The following is a 20,535-nucleotide window of genomic DNA, read 5'->3' as shown; positions in this document are numbered from 1 at the left end:
GAGAGAGAGAGAGAGAGAGAGAGAGAGAGAGAGAGAGAGAGAGGGGAGAGAGTGTAAGAGAGTGAGAGAGAGAGGATGGGCATTCTAAGTTAAGGAACAGTGTAAGAAAAGACTTAGAGGTAGAAAATTTATGTTGGGCAGTAAGGAGTTAGAGAGAAAATATAAGCAAATTCAGCTAGTGTCCAAAGTATGTTGAGAAGAGCAGTATGAGATCAGAGAAGGCTTAGGAATGGGAAGATAGGGAACTAACCTAACTTTATTAAACCATTGCAAGGTTTTGAGCAGAGAAGTGATATGATCAGAATTCTACATAAGGAATCAGCCTGATAGAAAAGGTTAGAAGAAAGAGGAAGTTTTGGGGGAACAATAATAAACCCAGTTTAAACTGAGTTTGAGATGGCAACATACATCACCTAAGCAAAGAACCTGGCAGAGAGGCTTTTCAGAAATGCTTTTGGATTAACGAAGTTAAACTGTCTTAAAGAGATCCAGGTTAGAAGGACAGACTTAGAGGTCATCTACATAATGGCAATATTTGAAGTCAATGGAGCAAATGTTATTTCTAAAGGAAAGAATAGTTCACCTTAGAAAATCCCTACACACACACACACACACGCACACACAAACATTCTACTCTATCCTACAACCTAGGAAAGCTTTGGAAAGATGCAACTGGGAAAACAAAACCCATTCATGGAAGATATTCTCTATTCCCCACTCTTAATATAAAAAGGGGCATATATATATATATATATGTATATATATATATGATTAAAATATGCCTATAATATTTCATATACTATCAGATATGGCCAATGGGTTGGTTAATTTTGCTGAATTATCTCTTTTTCTTTCATTTTCCAAATCTTTGTTATATGTGATGCCTTGATGGGTGGGCAGAAATCTAACCAGAAATGAATGTGAAGTAGAAAAAATGAGAATCAACAAAAATAAGGTAATTTTTAAAAAGAACTCTGTAAAGCTTCTACTTGTCGATTAATACTCCTGACAGATATTTATAAAAGGATACCATTCTGCATAAGACAAGAAGTATTACCCAAGTTATATAGGCCTACATTCTATGTAAAGAGATTATCCTAAAAGCAAAGCCAAGACCAATCATAAGATTAAAAAAAAAATTCTAAAGTAAAAATCGAAAGAGTTGAACCAAAGACATTACCATATCCACCCACCAATAAAAAAAAAAAAAAAAAAAAATCCAAAGCAGAGACTGAAGGCCAAGTAATGAAAATAGTATCCTCCCCAAAAAGAATATTTAAAAAGGACAGAGACTGAAAATTAGATCACATTGATTCTAACCCAGGAATGCATCACATGGCAAGAACAAATTCTAGAGATGTACCCATTTAAAGAGAAAGATTTAGCATCAAGGGGACCAAAGTTAGCCATCTCTTCCTCTCATCAGAATCAATCAGTAATGAAATGTATGTATATCCTTTCTCTTGTTAAGTGCAGGTGAAACCAAGTTCAAATATGCATATTGTACTATCCTTGCTAAAGGAAAAATGCCATTTCACCAGCAATTCTGAAGGTAGCACTAATTATTCTGTTTATTTTGTCAGAGTGGGACACTACTTTTTTCATTCACTGTCCAGAAACTATAAGCTAGATTCTCAACACGAAAACAACTTTTTTTTTTTAAGTTATTTAATGAAAGCGAGAGCTAAATTTTAGGAGTCAATTCATTATAGCAGGATGGAAAATGAATTATCCACTTACTAAATAGTGGGTGTTTTACAATGCAAAAGGAAAAGCCATCGATTCGGTAGATGTAGAGTAGTAGATGTAAAGTATTAGATATATAGCATCTATAGGAATATAGTATATAAATACATGTATATGCAATATCATATTAATTTATGACTGGATATAGAATGGGGTAGTGGGGACGATCAGAAGGGGATTAAACAAATGTTTTCAAGCACAAGCAAAGACACATTGGAAGACCTTGCTTTTTCAGTCAATAGCAGTTCATTTTATTTGCTATGCTCAAAAAAAAATGCTCCTGTATTAGTTCATATTGTAGTATTCAAAGGACAGATCTGATCACCAGACTTAAGAGTCAGAAGACCTGGGTTCTGGCTCCAGCTCCACAACTTTAGGGCCCTTGAGTAAGTCACAACTTCTGGAAGATCTAATTTCTATAACTGCCAAGTGGAATTGGTAAGTGATTGTTAGTATTGCATAACATTGAAGCTTTTTTGGCCATCTCAGCTTGCAGACCTACGAAGCTCCTTAACTGTTCTGGTTGTGAGGTGCCTGAACATATACTAATGGTTTCTATATGCTTTTTAAAACTTCTATAATAGTGTAACAATTATGAAACCTATGTTTAAAAAATACTGAGAAAAGAAACAGAACTATAATACCTTGTGAATAAGGTCCAGAATTTCTTGGCTGCTTTCCAAAATACAAAACTGAAAAATGTGTCGCAGCATATCCTGAAGAATAGGTGTTAACCAGGATGAAGAGCTCTGAAAATGAAAAATTAAAGTTTAGGCATTAATATTTGTATTTAAAAATTTTCTAGTGTGGCAAACTTCTTGAAAGATGAAATTTGTTAGTGGTAAAGTGTGTGTATGTGTGTGAGTGCATACATGCAACATGTGCACACAGATGAGTACAAATACACATTTATAATATGAAAGGTTTGGAACTGTATCTGTCACTTAAAAGAATTAGCTTACTATGCAAAGTTAAACAGCTTTATTTTAACAGGTTTCATTAAGTAAAAAATGAATTTGACATGAAGATATATCACATCACAACAAGGCATGAGTTATATTAATTCTGGTCAGGCAGTAATACAGGATGAATAATCCATAATGGCCAAGGAAAACTCACATAACTGACAATTATTGGAGAAAAGATTGCAGAGAACAATAACTTAGGATTGTACCTCAATCCAACATATAAGATGGGGAAAAAGTTTGGTTTTTTTTTCCCCCCACTAGTGAGCAAAACAGAACTGAAATGATTTTAACAAAAGAAACATGTAGGCAAATAACTTAAATATACTATTTAACTGTAATTTAATAATAAATGTTATTAAAAAATGTAAGTAATCTGAGTGGGTCTTGAGGCAATTTGGGTGTGAGGAAGGATAAAGGGGATATTAGGTGATTATAAGGTGATTGGAGGAGGAATGAAGATAAGGGAAGGTATATAGGATATAAAGGAAATGGGGTATGTAGGAGAGGGCAGCTCAAACAGGTTTATTCCCTATTTGGAATAACAGAGGCTTGAGACAGAGAATACGGGGAGGAAACTAGTGCCAGTAAGAAATGTTTAAGTTTTGGCTGGAGGGTTTCCTTTTGTTAGTTTCTAAAATCTCTTGAGGGAGGAGTTGAGAGGGCCCCTCCCTGCCAGTCAAACTGATAGCTGGAGGAAGTCTCGGGTAGGTACTTCCTGCCAAGATGGATGCCCCCAGTTCTCTCAAGAAATAAAAGAAAATGATTCCTTCCCTCTTTAGCCCTTGTCTCAATTCTCGATACAATGATTCACCAGAGGCTTTGAGTAGGTAACAAGGGGATTTATTTAATCTCAGGTTAGTCAGAGGGAAAGAGGTTCAGGATTTTCTAACTGCTGCTAGGGAGAGGGGTGATGGTGGGGGATGGGTTGCGGAGAGATTTAGACTGCGAGAGTCTATTCTTCTCCCAGTCGGGAGATTTGACTGCCTTTTAAGTAAAGTCCTTATTAAATCACTAAAACTAGGGGTAACTTATTTGAGGATACTCTACTTGTCTATAGAAACTAAAACCCACAATGTTCAATCACCAAGCCCTCCCCGCTTCCACCCAGGGCCCAAAGGAAATTCAGGGGAAGGGAAGGGAATGTAGATGGAGAGATCAGGGAGAGGTCCAGAGAAATGAGATAGGTTTAAATTTCCCCAAGACAAATAAGCACAGGCCAAGACTGAAGCAATTAGGTCAAAGCCAAGCCAAAGGGCTGCAGCTAACAGGATAAGCCAAAGCAAAGCCTCCAGTCGCAATGAAAGCCACAAGGCAAAAGCCTCGTCAGTTGGAACTTCACCTCTATTTATAGCTTTAAGTTCTAACTGATTCTCTGAAGATTCTAAGACTTCTAACTGACTTTTTGTGACCGTTAGAAATTACAGAAGCAAAGTTTCTTTTAGCCACCTCGCATTACATAAGTCTACAACTTCATGTTCAGCCCTATTTCTCTTCCATAAGAGACACTGTTCAACTCATTACTAAAAAGAAAGGTTTTCATTTTATAATAAATTTGCTATAAATTTGTACTTCTCAAGGCTACATATAGTAGAGTATATAAAAGAGGAGGTAATAATGTTCCCCTCGTATTCTGTATTGTTCAGATCATATCCACAGCATTGTGTTCTATTCTGGATACTACATTTTAGTCGGAAAAGAATCTAATTCTAAATAGTTTTCTAGTTCTCAACAGCAGAGATGCTTCTCTGGTAAACTGTGTGAGATTCTAATTCTTCAAGTCTTGAATATTGGTGTTGTTCTTGAATCTTCACTTTTTCTCATACCACATATTCAATGAGTTAACAAATCTTGCTGTTTCTTCCTCAAGACAACGTCACATATATGACTCCTCTTTCTATTCACATAGTTCTACCACCATAATTCATATTTTTATCACCTCTACCCTGGACTACATGCCAAGATATGATCCACACAACTGCTAAAGTGATTCCATTTAAGTATGGATCTGACCGTGTCACTCTCCCTACTCAATAAATTCTAGTGATTCTTTAGTGATTATATTTAGTCCAGGATTCAACATAAACTCAGCTCTCTGGCTTTTAAAATACTTCATAACCTGACTCCAGCCTATCTTTCCACCAACCTCATACATTACACCCCTTGCCTTGCTCTATGATTCAGTCAAAATGGACTTCTCTCTGTTCTTTACAAACAACACTTCATTTTGTCTCTGTACCTTTATCCTGGCTGTCCCCATACTTTAAATGCACTACTTCCTCACCTCTCTTCCTTCAAGATGTGGGTCAAGAACCAGCCTTTCCTAATCTGTCTCCTTAGAGGCTTCTAGCTTGTAATTAACTATTTTTTATTTATTTTGCATATACTTCTATTTGTACCTGTTATGGAGAGAAGGGATTATTTCATTCTTGTATCTGGATTCCCATGTGGCCTAACATAGTTTCGGGCACATGATAAGTGCTTAATAAGCTCTTATTGATTGATTTGGAATGCTATGTCCAGAAGATGCTAAGCAGAAGAGTTTGGAAAACAGTCACGTGAAAGACTATTGTAAAGAAATGAGGATTATTAGTTTGGAAAAAAAGATTTTGGGGGTGGGGGAGAAGAAGCAGGGGAAAAGGAGATAAAGGAGAACATGATCTAGGTCTTCCAATATCAAAAATACTGCTGTGTAATAGGGAGATTTCATTATGTTTGGTTTAAGAAGGCAGAACTGGGCCCAATGGGTAGCTTTGGAAGCAGGTGATTATGGTACAATTTAGTAAATTGGACTAGATAACCTCTTTAAGAGTACTTACAACTTAAAAGTTTCAATAAAATCTTAGAATTCATAGAGTTCTTTTTTTTTTTTAGATTTCCCCCCTTAAATTTCAAAAACATCACTCATTAATGCTTTTTCTAGTATTTTAATGAAGTTTTCATTTAGAAAAACCAAATTAATGCTGCTAGACCTTAACCTTGCAATATTAGTTTATGCTATTTAATATAACAATTGCATCAACTGATGATAAAAAACTTTAATGTCCCCAGAGCCAAGGCCAAGTGGTATGCATATATTTTCTACTCAGAACTTCCTAAGACATAGGTTGGAGTCAGATGGAAGGGATCATGAAAGTGATTTAATTCAATCATTCATTTTATAGGCAAGGAAACATCAAAGCTGCCAAAGTTTTCCCAAAAAACGAACAAGTATTTCTTAAGTACCTACTATGTGCTAAGCATTGCCCAAAATATGAAATAAATCCTGCTCTCAAGGTGTTTAGAGTCTGTCAGGAGAAAAGAAACGGTCCTTTTTTGGTTCTTAGAGATAACTACTCCAAGTAAACAACTGCAATTTTCCTCTCCTATTTTTGTCCTAAAGTAAACTCATTATACCACAATGAAAAATTCAAATAATTTGATAACTCAAAAGACCATTTATTACTCATTTTGAAATCCCAATGTAAGGTAGTAATTTTATGAGGAAGAAGAAAATGACATCTATTTTCCAGTTAACATTCTTTCTCTTATTTGGTTATCTTTTCTTTCTTAAAGATGATAAATTAATATACCAGCATTCTAAATGTAAAGATTTCTAGCCAAGACTCCCTTCCCTTTCTGAAATGCACTGGGCTAACAAAAGGAGCAAAAACAAACAGCTTCTCACCATGTTCCCTTCATCTAGTCTATTGACATTTTAAATACTGCTAGGTCAAAGGCTTGATTCCCTTTTGTAAAATCAACAGATACTTTAGACTAGCATTTCAAAATACTCATGGGCTATGGTAAGTGATCAAACAGGATATCTATTCCATCTCATTCTTAAATACAGGAAGGACCCACTTTTCATCACTACACATTTTGTTGCTCTGATTCTACATTGATCAACAAATACCTAAAACTTCACTTTCCATTCCCTCCACTCATTCCATATAAACTATGGAGAACTGAATGGGTTTAAACAAATATTTTGCATATTCAGTATCCTTTTAATGATTTAATCTTTTGACATAGTTTTCAGGAAAGCATTTCCTTTTGTGGCCAAAGCAAAAATCATAATTAAGCTTACTACACTTAATCTGTGTAGCTAAACATGCATGTTAATTCTCTTACACCATATACTAAGCATGCCATGCATTCCAACAGGTCACCAGACATGTTTGCATGCTGATGAAAACTGAACATGCCCTTTAAGGAAATTTCAATGTTCCTGTCATTAAAAAGGCTAAGTGACTGTGTGACAAATGACATGGAAAATCAGGGCATGATACGAATGGCAAACGAATGTTCGAAGCCACTTCTTTCTGAATCCAAGTTTCAGGTTCTTTTCAGAATAGCTGGTTATTAACACTGATCATTCATCAAATGTTTATTAATTATCTATTATATGTGAGATGCTGAGAATACAAAGATGAAAAATAACAGTGTGGCCTCAAGGATCCCACATTCTAAATGACACATTCAAAAGACTGTAATTCAGATTTGAAAATAAGGGCAAAGAAAATATTAACTGTAGGTTTGAGAGATTATACCTAGAAGGGTCATAGAAAGACAGTGGTGGAAAACCAGGGAAGGCTTCATAAAGGAGTTAGAATGTGAGGCTAGGTCTTGAGTCTATCAATAAACAATGCCTAAGTGCTTACTAACTACAAGGTATTATAAGAAGCACCAAGAATACAAAGAAAAAAAACTGGTCCCTGCCCTCAAGGAATCAACATTCTAATGGGGAGACTATATATATATATATATATAAAAGGTTTATTTTCTTATTCTTTAGTTGTGCCCAAGTCTTCATGGCATCATGGACCAGAGGTCTTCATGGGGTTTTCCTGGCAAGGATACTGTAATGGTTTGCCAATTTTCTCCAATGGATCCAAATAGGCATATATACCCAATATATAGACTAGATGAAAGGTAATCTTAAAGAAAAAGACTACCAATAGAAGGTCTTGAACTGAGTCTTAAAGAAAACTGAGGAATTTAAGTCATAGTGAGGAGGGAAAACATTTCAGGATTGGGGGACAAATCAGGGCAAAGGCATAGAACCACAAGGGATGACCAGTTGTGGAAGAAGAATATGGAAGAATACTAGAAAGATAGGAAGGGGGCACATGATAAAGAAATTTAAATACCAAATAGAGGAATTTATATTGAACTACAGAGTTAGCAGGGGAACCATAGGAGATTACTGATGTGAGGCAGGTGGTTGGGGTGAAAAAGATCATGAACATAATGCTTTTAGAAAATCACTTTGATTGTTTTGTGGAAGATTGATTGGAATTGGGAGATTTGATTTGAGGTAGGAATGCTAATGAGGAAATGAACTAGGATGGTAGCTGTGCCAGCAGAGAAAAAGATGTGGCAACTGATTGGATAGTAAAGTGGAAAGTGAAGAGTTGGAGATGACACAGAGGTTGAGAATCTGGGCAACTGGGTGGATGGTGGTAGCCTCTATATAGTGAAAAGCAATTTTGGAAGAGGGGTATATCTGAAGGAGTGGGGGGGGGGGGAGGAGGGAGGGGGCATATAACAAGTTCTTTTTTGGGCATGCTAAGTTTCATTTTCCAAAAGGACATTCAGTTTGAGATGCCCAAGAGCTGGTGGAGATGTGTGACTACAGCTCAGTAGAAAGACTTGGACTCGAATTATCTGCAGAGAGATGATAATTGAACCCATGGAAACTGATGAGATCATCAAGTAGAGAGGGAGAGAAGAACCTAAGACAAACTCTTGGGGGACAACCATGATTAGTGGGCATGACGTGTATGAAGATACAGCAAAGTAAAATGAGAAAGAACAGCCAGACAGGTAAGAGAAGAACCAATATAACAGGTAACAATTAGCAAATTCATTTATTTTATATGAGCCATAAGTGGTAGCTATTATTATTTTTACAAAGTAGAAGTTGTACTTTGATTAGAGGTCATTTAAATTTAAGCATTTAAATTCTATAATCACCAGGAAGCCAACTACCAACAGATTCATAAAAACAACATCCTATTAAGGTAAAGAAATTATAATTTATTTAACTTTTTGTTCCTATCTTCTGGTACATTATGGTAAGAAAAAATGTGTGCTTTACACATGCACATATGCACACACACATCTCCACATAGGACCAATATCTCTCGTAAAATAAAGATCCCTCATTTACAAAGCCAAAAGTAAAAAGACTGAGAAAACCAGTAGTATACAGAGAAATGATGAAGATGACAGATCCCAAATAGATCTAATTCACTAAGCAACAGATAAATTAAGTTTGACTAAATATAAATCATGGTATTTATTTTACCTGAGAAAACTGAGAAGTTAGAAATCTGAAAGCATAGTATATTGATATGAGTTTCTGAATGCTAGGGAATCAAATACAACAAAGAATAAAGTTCTAATTTTTAACACAATATTGAGAAGGCCACAGTCTCAATGTCAAAAGGATTTTTGTCAATGTATATTAAAGAACTAGGTGCTTATAAAGTCAATGAATTTATATTCTTTTTTTTTTAAACCCTTAACTTCTGTGTATTGGCTCCTTGGTGGAAGAGTGGTAAGGGTGGGCAACGGGGGTCAAGTGACTTGCCCAGGGTCACACAGGAATTTATATTCTACTACATATAATCACACCTTACTCATCAAACTACTGAAACCCTAATAATCAATTTATTAAATGCTTACTATGTGCTAGCCCCTACCTGGACTATTTTCAGAAACCTAGGAATGAAAAGGGTTCCTGTGTACTGCAGCACGGGGTTGTCACAAAGCTTATGACAACTGGGCATAATCCAAGAAAATCAATTTAACAGCAGTGTTGAGAACAATGAAAAGTGACAGTGAAAGACAGAAAACCTGTAAGATTTATGGAATTCGTAGCACAAGGACAATGAGAAACGGAATTTGCAATATTTAGATGCCTATTCATGTAAATGAATACAATAAAAAGTGTTGTCCAAATTGTAGTTAAACATTCCTTAATTAGCAACAATGTATGGTCAGGAAACAAAATAGGGCTTCTTCTATATGCCAAGTCTTTTGGCTACAATGTCTACTAATTTTTTAAAGAAGATGAATCCAAGTAATAGCACACATATACAGCCTCTTACTATACAAATATTCAGATGTTATAATAGCTTAGGTTCTTCCAAATTTTAGCCCTTAGGTGAAAAAAAAAACCCAAAATTATATTCCTAATGTATGCTAGTCTTGAAAACACCTTCCTTTTTTTTATGAATTCATAAGCTTTAATAACAGATCAATTTCGAACCTTATCACCTTTTCTATCATTCAGAACTTATATTATGATCTCAGTCAGAATAAGTCCTATTTCCCATTCTAACAACCCTCCAATTCCTCCAACTAGTTAGCTACTTAAAAAGGACAAACCAAACAATGGGTATGATAGATCAGAGTTACTTAACAAAAGCCTGTCTACAAAATCCATCCTACTGCTGCCAGACACTGTATTCTACTTATTTTAGGGGCATGTAGCAAAAGTGAGCAGCTGATAGCCAGGTAAGTTGAGTCAGGATTCTTTTAAACTATCAAAGCTGTTTTTATACAATGATTAGTTCTTACCTGGTCCTGGGTTGACAATAATGTAAATAGCGTTTCCAATGCTGCTCTTCGAACTGATGATATAGTGTGATGCAAAAATGGCCATACACGTGGTACTAAAACTGTAAGTGACTGTTGGATACTGATAAAGAAGATGTAAATTAAATCTTACTCATACATATTTTTGATAAATAAGAATCCATTTAAGTTTCACTTATATATGGACTTCAAAATAACATTTTTTTCTCATGAACTTAAATCATTTTTTAAAAGATCGAGTTTTCATATGCATAACTCACTCAATACTATTGCGCTGCAGTATCATAATAAGCATTTTTAAAAAATGAGGTCATAGAGATGGGTTCAAATAGCATTCAGCTGTTCTTTGGCAATGATGCTATTAAGAGGATTTTTAAAAGTTCCTTTTTCATTATATTGTTCTTTTTCCATTCTGAAAAACTAGGCATTTAACTATAATGGGATTAATCAATAGTGTCAGTTGGTAATTATCCATTTCCACCTGCTATTCCTGTGGGCAACTCCAACATATGTGGGTAGTTGTATATATTCTCTTTGGATGGGGCATTACTCTATCATTAGAAAGGCAGAGGGTATGTATGAAATGCTATACTTCACTATATCACCAGGGTAAGAGTTCTTGAATTAGGGAATCTTAAATAATGTCTCCTCCTTGTCAGTCGCTGGTTAAATAGGGAAATAAAGTCAAGGCTACCGGGAATCATAGGTTCTCCTAAATCAGTCTTTGACAAGTATACAGAAAGATAACTTTTATACCTCAGAGTGATTTACAGAAGTTGACTGTATTTAGGAAATCCACACAAGGTAATTCTTTAACGACTGGCTACCCAAGGAGAAAAGTAGAAGGAAAAAATAATATACATGGCATAGTTTTAATTTTGATCTACATTATTAACATTTTCTTTCTTAAATCTAGACAATAAAAAAACCAAGAGCATTTGCCAATTTCTAAGGTGTAAATGATCTTGCTGAAAATTTAATAATCAGTTCTAGTACATCACTGGGTCCATGAATGAAGTGTATACCCCTTTTTAGAGAGTTTTAAGTAAATAGTGTCAAACTAACACCAACTTCATCCTTTTTGGTCCTCTGGTTCAGTGGGTCCAACTTTGATTGCTATTTTTCACTGGCTGGCCCATCTTTTTGCAGAACCAGTGTTTCCTATGCTTTTTTACACATCAGTGTAATTTATATACAAAATTTAATTCAAACACATACGAATAAACATGCAGACACAAAACATACTAAGAACACAAAAATAGCAGTTTTTGTTAACAATGCAACTGGTCATGCTGGATACAATTTTTAAAGCATGCGACATTTCTCCTTATGTAGGTTCATAGTTATCTACCAATTAAAACATTTCACTTTATAGAAAGAGAATATACGCTAATAAAATATTAACTGGAAAAAATGATGAAAAACTAGCAAGTTTATTAAGTTAACAAAATTTTCATTCATTAGATCCATTTCCTCACATTACCTAACCTGTCTTTTTTGTACTTTAGTTGTCTGATAATAAGGATAAAATCCCTTACTTTAGGTTCTTAAGGGATATAGAGAGAATGCCATTGGTGGAAGGGAACTTATAGATCATCTAGTACAACTTTCTCTTTTTATGTGAAGAAGCTGAGATTCACAAGGCTTGAGGGGCTTGTTTGAGGTCACATAACTAATTAGTAGTATGGCCAGAACAAAATACTTGTAACCTTGGACTTCAATACCTGGTGATTAAGAACCTACTCAACATGCTATAACTTCCCTTTTCTTGAATCCTTCTATAGCACTTACTTTGCGATCCCAACAGCTATACTGTTCTTCTCATCTGATGCCAATATTATGGGCTTATTTGTAGGGCATTGCTACTTGATCATTCCTATATCATTTGACTATTTTTTATATATCTCTAAATTTCTATTAAAATAGTTTAGTATTATTTTGAGTACCTCAAAAATAATTATGGATTGATCAGTAGCCAACAAAAGGGCTTTTTATGACCTCTAAGCAAAATGCTGTAGCCAAAAAAAGAGTCTCTCATATTTTCTTCTCTCCCCCTCCCACCACCCCCCAATTACTTGGTCCTATTAATAAAGTAGATTAAGCTTTCAGATGATATGAAGGAAACTAGATTAAAAGATAGTAACAATTTGGAGGGTTTGAACATGAAAGTAAAATAACTATTTCTACTATTCTAGCAAGAACTGGTCACTGAAATAAAAGATGAAAAGGCAATGAAGATTTGTGATACCAAGGAAAAGCTAATTGATGATACAAATTTCCAAATCATTGCTATTCTATGATAAATTATTTCTAAAACTGCATTAATCTATACATACTTATACATTTTAAAAATGCCAGTTACATTAGTGAATAAAACAAAATGATTGTACCAATGATGAAGAATATAACAGTATAGTATAGACCAGTGGTTCCCAAACTTTTTTGGCCTACCGCCCCCTTTCCAGAAAAAATATTACTTAGCACCCTTTGTTACATACTATCACCACCCTCCTGGATCGCTGCAGGGGGCAGTGGCACCCACTTTGGGAATCACTGGTAGAGACAAATAGGGAATCATACAACTAAAACATCCCTAAAAGGGTGAATACTCTTCTCCTTGACACTCCCATCCCAATCACTCTAATGGCTGCATTATATTTGTGGGCACTGCCTCCTAAGAAAACAAGATTCTGACTACAAAGTATTTCCTTAATTCTTAGAAGGTTAAAATAACTGTAAAGCTCATTGAAAATGCACTTAAAATCTTAGAATGCATCTATCAAGAACAATTTAATTACCTGCATTGTTGAACCTGAGAATAAGTCAGAAGGGATGAAAGAAGGGTCATGATACTGTTTGTTGAAGCGGTGAGATCATCTAGTTCTAGAAGAGCATCCCATAATGTATTTATAATAAAAGGTACCTATAAAATGAATTAAAAAGAAATGCTTGCCAGTCATGTTTTGCATATTTTATACACATTAAGTATAGCAGTCCAACACTTTTTGCCCCTGCTAACTTAAACCTCTAGGAAAGAAGCGCAGCAAACAGATGACTGGCGAGTCTTCAGTATAATGCTAGAATATGGAATCAATCAGTGGACCTGTGTGAACTTTGGGCATGTCATCTGGACTGTAAAATGAGGGAGTTGGATGAACTGGTCCCGTCTGCCTTCCAATCCAGGATTCAAACCTGCAGTTCAGTGCCTGCTAAACTTAGGATTTCTGGGAGGCAATGTCCTTTGCTTTAAGAGGCCTTCTCCATCATCCTTGGCTATCACAAAGGATTTTGCAATAATTTTATGCACTTATTATATGATGTAAAACTGCCATGGGTTCTGTAATCCCTAGTCACCCTCCCCACAAATGAATTAAAATTTTCTTAATAGATTTTATTTCATATTTTGACATTCTCTAATATCTGGCACATTTAAGATTGTTCTTACTGTCAGCATTCCAATAGCGTCTAAATGGCCTTTGGAAATGTACAATCCATGGCACTGAGTAGGGTCAATTCTAGACAAAACTACAAAATAGAAGGTATTTTTATTTATCAGTTCTTCACTCTTACTTTAGAAATCTCTTTGTTCTCATTCCTCATAGAAGGCACCCCTGTTCTTCTGCATAGTATCCTACAGCTTGGGTGGCAAGTTTTTTATTTTCCTCCTATCAAATGTGTTCATTCATTTTCATGCCTCATTTCTTTGTAGCCTTACTTTTTTTTTACTAGGTGGTAATAAAGTAATCAGCTTGCTAATGTGCAGTTCTTCTCAAGATATGTTCTAATCTGATCATGGTGATGATGATGATGATGTCAGTAACTGACATAGAATTTTCAGGTTTACAAAATGCTTTATATTTTATTACATTTAATTCTCATATTCTTGCTAAGTGTTACTGTTATGCTTATTTTACTGATAAGGAAACAGGACAAGGAAGAATAAGTGACTTATTCAGAGTCACAAATCTACTAAAAGCTTGGAGCAGGATATAAACTTAGTGTTTCCTGATATTTAAAACTAGTACTTTTATCCATATAGTTGTCTTTGTTAAAATGCCCTATAAAAATTCTCTCTGAAAGGCTGTCAATAGTGAAAATTGGAATAAAGGCAAAGGTACTTTTGGATGGCAAGGTAAATGTATTCATGCCAGTCATACCACCCACCCAAGAAAATGTCTTGACAGGTAAGGGTGGTTCTGGGCACCTGCAGAAGTTCGATTTACTGTGGGTAAACTCAAAAGTCCATTTCCATTCAGGATTATCTTTAGCAACAAAATCCCTAAAAGGTAGATCTTTAACTAACCTCTTTTCCCAAAGGTCATCAAAAGCAGTAATACAACAAGAACAGTTCAGACTCATTAGTGTTACTGCCCTCCCTGGGGCAATTTCTGAATAATTTCCATATCTGCACTATTATCTAGGTCTTGCCCTGTTTCTATCATCTAGCCCTAAATTCATGTTAGGTACCAAATATCTTTGTTCTAATTATTAAAAGTGAATGCATATTTAAATCTTAAATTTTTCTCAGAAATCTTTCAGAAAAAGTTTCTTAAGAATTTCATATGTAATATTCATAAATGGTATGAATAAATATACAGGCTTTCTCCTTATCTAATGAATAAAATTTGACTCCAAGATATTGAGTATGGAATACTTTAACTAAAAATTTAGAACTTGGATGAATTGAATTGTTTGGAAAAAGGGTAGAAATCGGCTTTCATTGATTAATAATTGGATCATCTAAATCAGTGATGGCAAACCTATGGCACGCAGCTGCTAGCAAACACCCCAACCCCCGCCCCCTAGCCAAGAGTTCATTACTAGAAAGGCAGAGAGACTCTGGCAGAGTTGCTCCCTTCCCCATCGCTACACTCATTGAGAACATTTCACACTTCACCCACCCTTCTGCCCAGCAGCCCATTGGGAGCACTTCCTCCCTCCTCTGTGTGAGGTAAGAGGGGGGAAACACAGGGCACACCTGACACTCAATGGGAGCGGAAGGAGGGAGGGAGTGAGAAGAGTGGCACAGCACTTGATCTGGGGCGGTGAGATGGGAATAGGGCGCAGCACTATCTATAAAAGCTTTGCTATCACTGCTCTAAATTAACTCTTCGGAAAGAAAATGCAGAAATATTATAATTTACCTTTTGTGATTGAAGATGGACAAGACTATCCACCACGGGTACTAAGGATGCTGCGGCAACAGCCCTGACATCATCATCAAGGTCTTGGAGTCCTTCAATTATTTTAGTTAAAACTTTAGGCAATAAAGTTTTAATTACATCCTGCAAAATTATGTATCAAAAGTGATTTTATTCTTGAAGTAATTCATTCAGTAACATTTCTTAATACTTGCTATGTAAAACACTAAGAGATACATCAAGATTAATAATAATACAAGGACCTGGCCCTCAAGGAAATTGTATCCAGGAAGGGGAATATGTAAGATCTTTGAATGTTTTTTTTTTTTAATTTTAATTTAAAAAAAAAATTTTTTTTTAAACCCTTAACTTCTGTGTATTGACTTATAGGTGGAAGAGTGGTAAGGGTAGGCAATGGGGGTCAAGTGACTTGCCCAGGGTCACACAGCTGGGAAGTGTCTGAGGCCGTATTTGAACCTAGGACCTCCCGTCTCTAGGCCTGGCTCTCAATCCACTGAGCTACCCAGCTGCCCTGAATGTTTTTTTTGAAACAGTTTGTATTTTCAAAAAATGAAAAACTTTAATACAATTAAGCTGAAGGCAAAGTTTGGCAATGCATGTGAAAAAGTTGAGCAATTATAATAAAAATTTATAAAGCAACTATAATTGAAAGAAATATAAATTTATGTGTCTATATGGGTGTATACACACATATGGATATATACATGCACAAATGTATAAGAGCCAAATGTGTAATTATCTTTTAATGTCTATTTATTTTTTTTCCCCTTGGAAAGAGATCTCATTTTAGGGTATAGGTGCAGTCCATGACTGGAGGGCTATGTGGTTAAGTATAATACAGATTGAAAGAAAATGAGAAACATGAAAGTGTAGTAGGAGTTCCAAGGAGAGAGTTTTTACATAATGTCTGAAAATAATTAGGCTCCTACTATATACTTTATTATACTTGAGTTCTTTTGCATCATTTTCTCCATTCTGTTGGAGTTGTGATATTTATATTAAAATAAACACATAAGAGAATACAGAAGAAAAATTGCTAAGTATCTAAAACAAGAATATAATTAGCTGATTCAAATTGAAAGATGAATGTAAAAATTGAGAATTATATAGTATTCCAATGTAATCTAAAATACTAATTAATATTGAGAACCCAATAGGGGCTCAAAAATATCATTGAGTCTTTATTCACTGAAATACTCATAAGTAAATTTCTGGACCATTTAATTCACATGCTGATTAGATGGAAAAGTGGTGGCATAAAATATGATTTAACCAAAACCAAAATTTGTTTTAATGACTCTTAATATTAGCCTCCACAAGGTATAGCTTATATTATTCTTTCAAAGGTACTTTCAACAATATTCTCATCATTTACCTTACTTCCCAGAATTATATTTAGAAAAGTAAATTACATACACACATCGAAGGGCCAGATTTCCTTAATAATTTAATATAATTCTATTCCAAGCAGTGGGGGAGTGGGGAAAAAGGAAGGAGTAATAATAGGCAGATCAATGGTATCAATGTTCCTCATGTACTAAATCACAAATCAACCTTGTTCTTTCCCCCTTTCCTCCTTGTTCATCTAGGCCAGGGGTCGGCAACCTTTTTGGCCGTGAGAGCTATAAACGCCACATTTTTTAAAATGTAATTTCATGAGAGCCGTACAGTGCTCACAGTGTGCGCTCCTGTAACAGCACCTGAAAAAAAATTGACTTTATGGCTCCTGCAGAAAGAGCCATACGTTGACAACCCCTGATCTAGGCCTTAATGTAAATTCTTATTCCCTTGTTTTATTTTTAGTTCTCATTCTTCACTGTCTTCTCCCTTCCAAGCTGGAAATCCAACCACTTTACAGAGCATGAGAAGTACCCATTTTAACTATAATAGTGTTGCATTTCAACTATATTATAACGTAAATTAACTTTCTGAAGTTGGTCTAGGAACCTATGATGGCTATTTTCCAATGCAAAAATGTGTTCTCATTTCATAGCATAACCCATTCATTTGTAAGTTGAGAAATGTCAATAAGTGAATAGTTCATGAATTTATCAATTCATATTATTTGAAGATAATGCCAACAGCAATATTATCATCATCTTTACACAAGTTTGAATAAACAAAAAGGAGTCAAGAGACCACATTTCTAATTCTAAGCTCTGATATTAGTTTTGTGACTATGGGTACTTCAATTTTTTTAACCTCAGTTTCACTATTTATAAAATACAAATAATACTATCTGCCCTTATGATATCACAGATTTGTGAAGATTGTATAACATATCTGAAAATGATTTAAAAAATATAAAGGGATATATAAAAACTATGCTAGCAAAGGTGGGAGACTATGTGGAACACTGCATATGTCAGATTTGTGATGTTAATTAGTTTTGCTGAGCTGGGTTTTTTCTTTTTTTATTATAAAGACTGGCAGTGACAAAGAGTAGAAGGGAAAACATTGGGAAATATAGGTGATTTAAAAACATAATTAAAATGTATGCAACATTTATGTGCGCACTTTAGAAAAAATAGTTCCTTCCACACATCTGTCTTAAGTAAAGCAGGATAACAAAAATGAAATAATTATAGTTGAATTGAAGCAATTTGTAAAGAGTCTTTAGCCTTAAATATGTTTAATTATTCATATTACATATAATTATTTGGAAGGACATGACTAATTTTTTTCCAATCAAAGGGATTTTATTTTAGTAGTGTGGCTTATACTTGGGACAAATGATAGATACAACTATAATCCTTTCACAATAACAAAGAATGCCGAGTCAAGAAAAGACTGTATTGGGTATTATTTTGAGTCTGAGATTGTACTCAGTAGATTTTATGTGGGATAAAATAAACTCAAAGACATAATCCCTTCTTCCAAGAAAACTTTCTAATTGAAAGAAATAAACTAGGTAGTCTCTAAGATCCCTTCCAGAGCTAAGATTTTAATTAACTTTTGATATCTGGCTGAAATCCCTATCTTGAGTGTGTGTCTAACAACCTCTACTCAAGAGTGTCAAAGATGAGCCCTTCAATTCCTGATTTATTTACCCAATTCTGGACTGAGTGATCAGTTTGCCTATGACCTATTAATTCAGAGGTATACTACAATATTTGAAATAGAGAAATGTCTTCATTTATACGCAAGATACAGATTCTGAAGTGTTTACCTGACGAACTGCTAAAACATATTTTATTCCTAACAGGCCACCATGTCTCACTTCCCACTGTTCTTGTGTAAGCAATTTAAGGAGTACATCCACAGTTTTATGAACTCCTGTTTCGTTCATGTGTTTTAAAACAACACCTAAAGTTTGAGCGCAAGTTTCACGAACTGGTGCTACAACCTAGAAGTAGAAAGGAAAAAAGTTCAAAATTGGCACCAGATACATTATGCAAAAAAATTAGAATTTAATTCAACAAAGGATCCCTTAAGTGAGAAACTTACTTCATCTGAAACAAAGTCACCAAATCTATCTAATGCAAAAACACAAAGGAGTCTAATAGCCAAATCTTCCAGCCAATCTTGATGCTGCTGGATCATCTGGAAAAACAAAATCACTATTAAATGTCACCAACAAATACCATTTCAAATATTCTTTTTATGGAGGAAAAAATGAACTCAAATTAACAATCAAATGGCACACAAATAAAAGAGGAAAATCCAGACCAAGGAGGTCATTTTAACTATATAAACATTAGCCAAAAATAATGACATGAATTAAATCTCTTTGCCATCATAAATCATAGCCTATTTTGTTGATTAGTTTGATTCAAATAGCCAGTTAAATCATTTGCACACACTAAGAAACTGGCTTCATAAGGTCAGGCTGAGGATTAATTACATATGTCACCAATCCACATTCTATACTATTTACAAACTCTCTTCCCACCAATCATCTTTCTTCTAGTCACCATCTTTTCAAGACACTCCTCAGCCTACTAGTATTCACTCAAATTCTTAGTACTTAAATTCTGTATCATGACCATTTAATGCAGTGGTTCCCAAATTTTTTTGGCCTACCACCCCCTTTCCAGAAAAAATATTACTTAGCCCCCTGGAAATTATTTTTTTTTAAATTTTAATAGCAATTAATAAGAAAGATAAATGCACCTTTGGCCATCACCGCCCCCCCTGGACCCTGGATCGCTGCAGCATCCACCAGGGGGCGGTAGCACCCACTTTGGGAATGACTAATTTAATGTCTCATTTATCGGTCTTCTTTCCCTTTGTCATCACTCTTTTACCCTTCTTATTTTTGTTTTTCATGTTGTCCCTCTCTACCTGCATGTTTCACTCTTTTCTCTCATTCCTTTCCCTTTGGTTCTCATTTTGAGCATTTATCCTCCTTAGTAGGACAGGTTGATAAATGAAGGTTTGTTAAATATTATCATTCCAATATACTTACCTCCTCTAAAGTGCTATCTCCTATTTTACCACCACTTTTCCCATGAGCTTTGAGAATTTCCCTAAGTCCAGTACCTGCACCATGTCGAACCTAAAAGTATTAATGTTAGATGATGTTAGTTTTAATATTTAAGTTTTTTTGTTTAGCTTCTTTTCAATAAGAAAAATTATTTTGCTATCCAAGAAACTAAAGTTTGCCATATGACAATTTAAAAATAATGTGCCTTTTTGGGATAAAATTCTAGATAACATGTCTTGACAACATGTTACAGAGGAAACAATGTTGGACTCCAAGTTACATGCATCTGGATTACAGCTTGCTGTTAATGTGACCTTGGAAAAATTATGCCATTCTTCTGGGTCTCAATTTCCTCACCTATAAAATAAGACTTGGACTTGATAAACCCTAAAGGTCTTTCCATCTCTCAAATCTGTAATACTTCTGAGATAAATACCACTTGTCCATTCCTCCTTTAAGAAAAAAGAAGAGGAGGAAGAAAAAGAAGAAGAAGCAGCTCACTGCTAGGTGAAGAAGGGTAAGGAGGAAGAGCTGTTGAAGAAAGGTAACAATATTTCTATAATTTCTAATGCCCAATAATTTTTAAACTGCAGGCAACCAAAGAAGACCTCAAAATTTAGTCAGTCGAAAGGTGCCAGAGCAAACTATA

The 20,535-nt window shown here is 35.0% G+C and overlaps 1 protein-coding gene across 1 annotated transcript in view; it reads right to left on the bottom strand.

Annotated features, from left to right (window-relative positions):
- BTAF1 (B-TFIID TATA-box binding protein associated factor 1) overlaps positions 1-20,535 on the bottom strand; it is a 123,215-nt gene that overhangs the window by 43,190 nt on the left and 59,490 nt on the right. The window contains exons 9-15 of the mRNA XM_044665674.1: positions 19,869-19,958; positions 18,908-19,003; positions 18,630-18,806; positions 15,443-15,583; positions 13,097-13,221; positions 10,281-10,401; positions 2,391-2,495 (exon numbers count right to left, since the gene is read on the bottom strand). Coding sequence (XP_044521609.1) covers positions 2,391-2,495; positions 10,281-10,401; positions 13,097-13,221; positions 15,443-15,583; positions 18,630-18,806; positions 18,908-19,003; positions 19,869-19,958 — 855 coding nt within the window. The remainder of the gene's footprint in view (positions 1-2,390; positions 2,496-10,280; positions 10,402-13,096; positions 13,222-15,442; positions 15,584-18,629; positions 18,807-18,907; positions 19,004-19,868; positions 19,959-20,535) is intronic.

This window comes from Gracilinanus agilis, chromosome 2, assembly GCF_016433145.1.
Source record: "Gracilinanus agilis isolate LMUSP501 chromosome 2, AgileGrace, whole genome shotgun sequence".
Lineage (NCBI taxonomy): Eukaryota > Metazoa > Chordata > Mammalia > Didelphimorphia > Didelphidae > Gracilinanus > Gracilinanus agilis.
The sequence above is the reverse complement of the archived record's forward strand: the minus strand, read 5'-3'. Positions and strand labels throughout refer to the sequence as shown.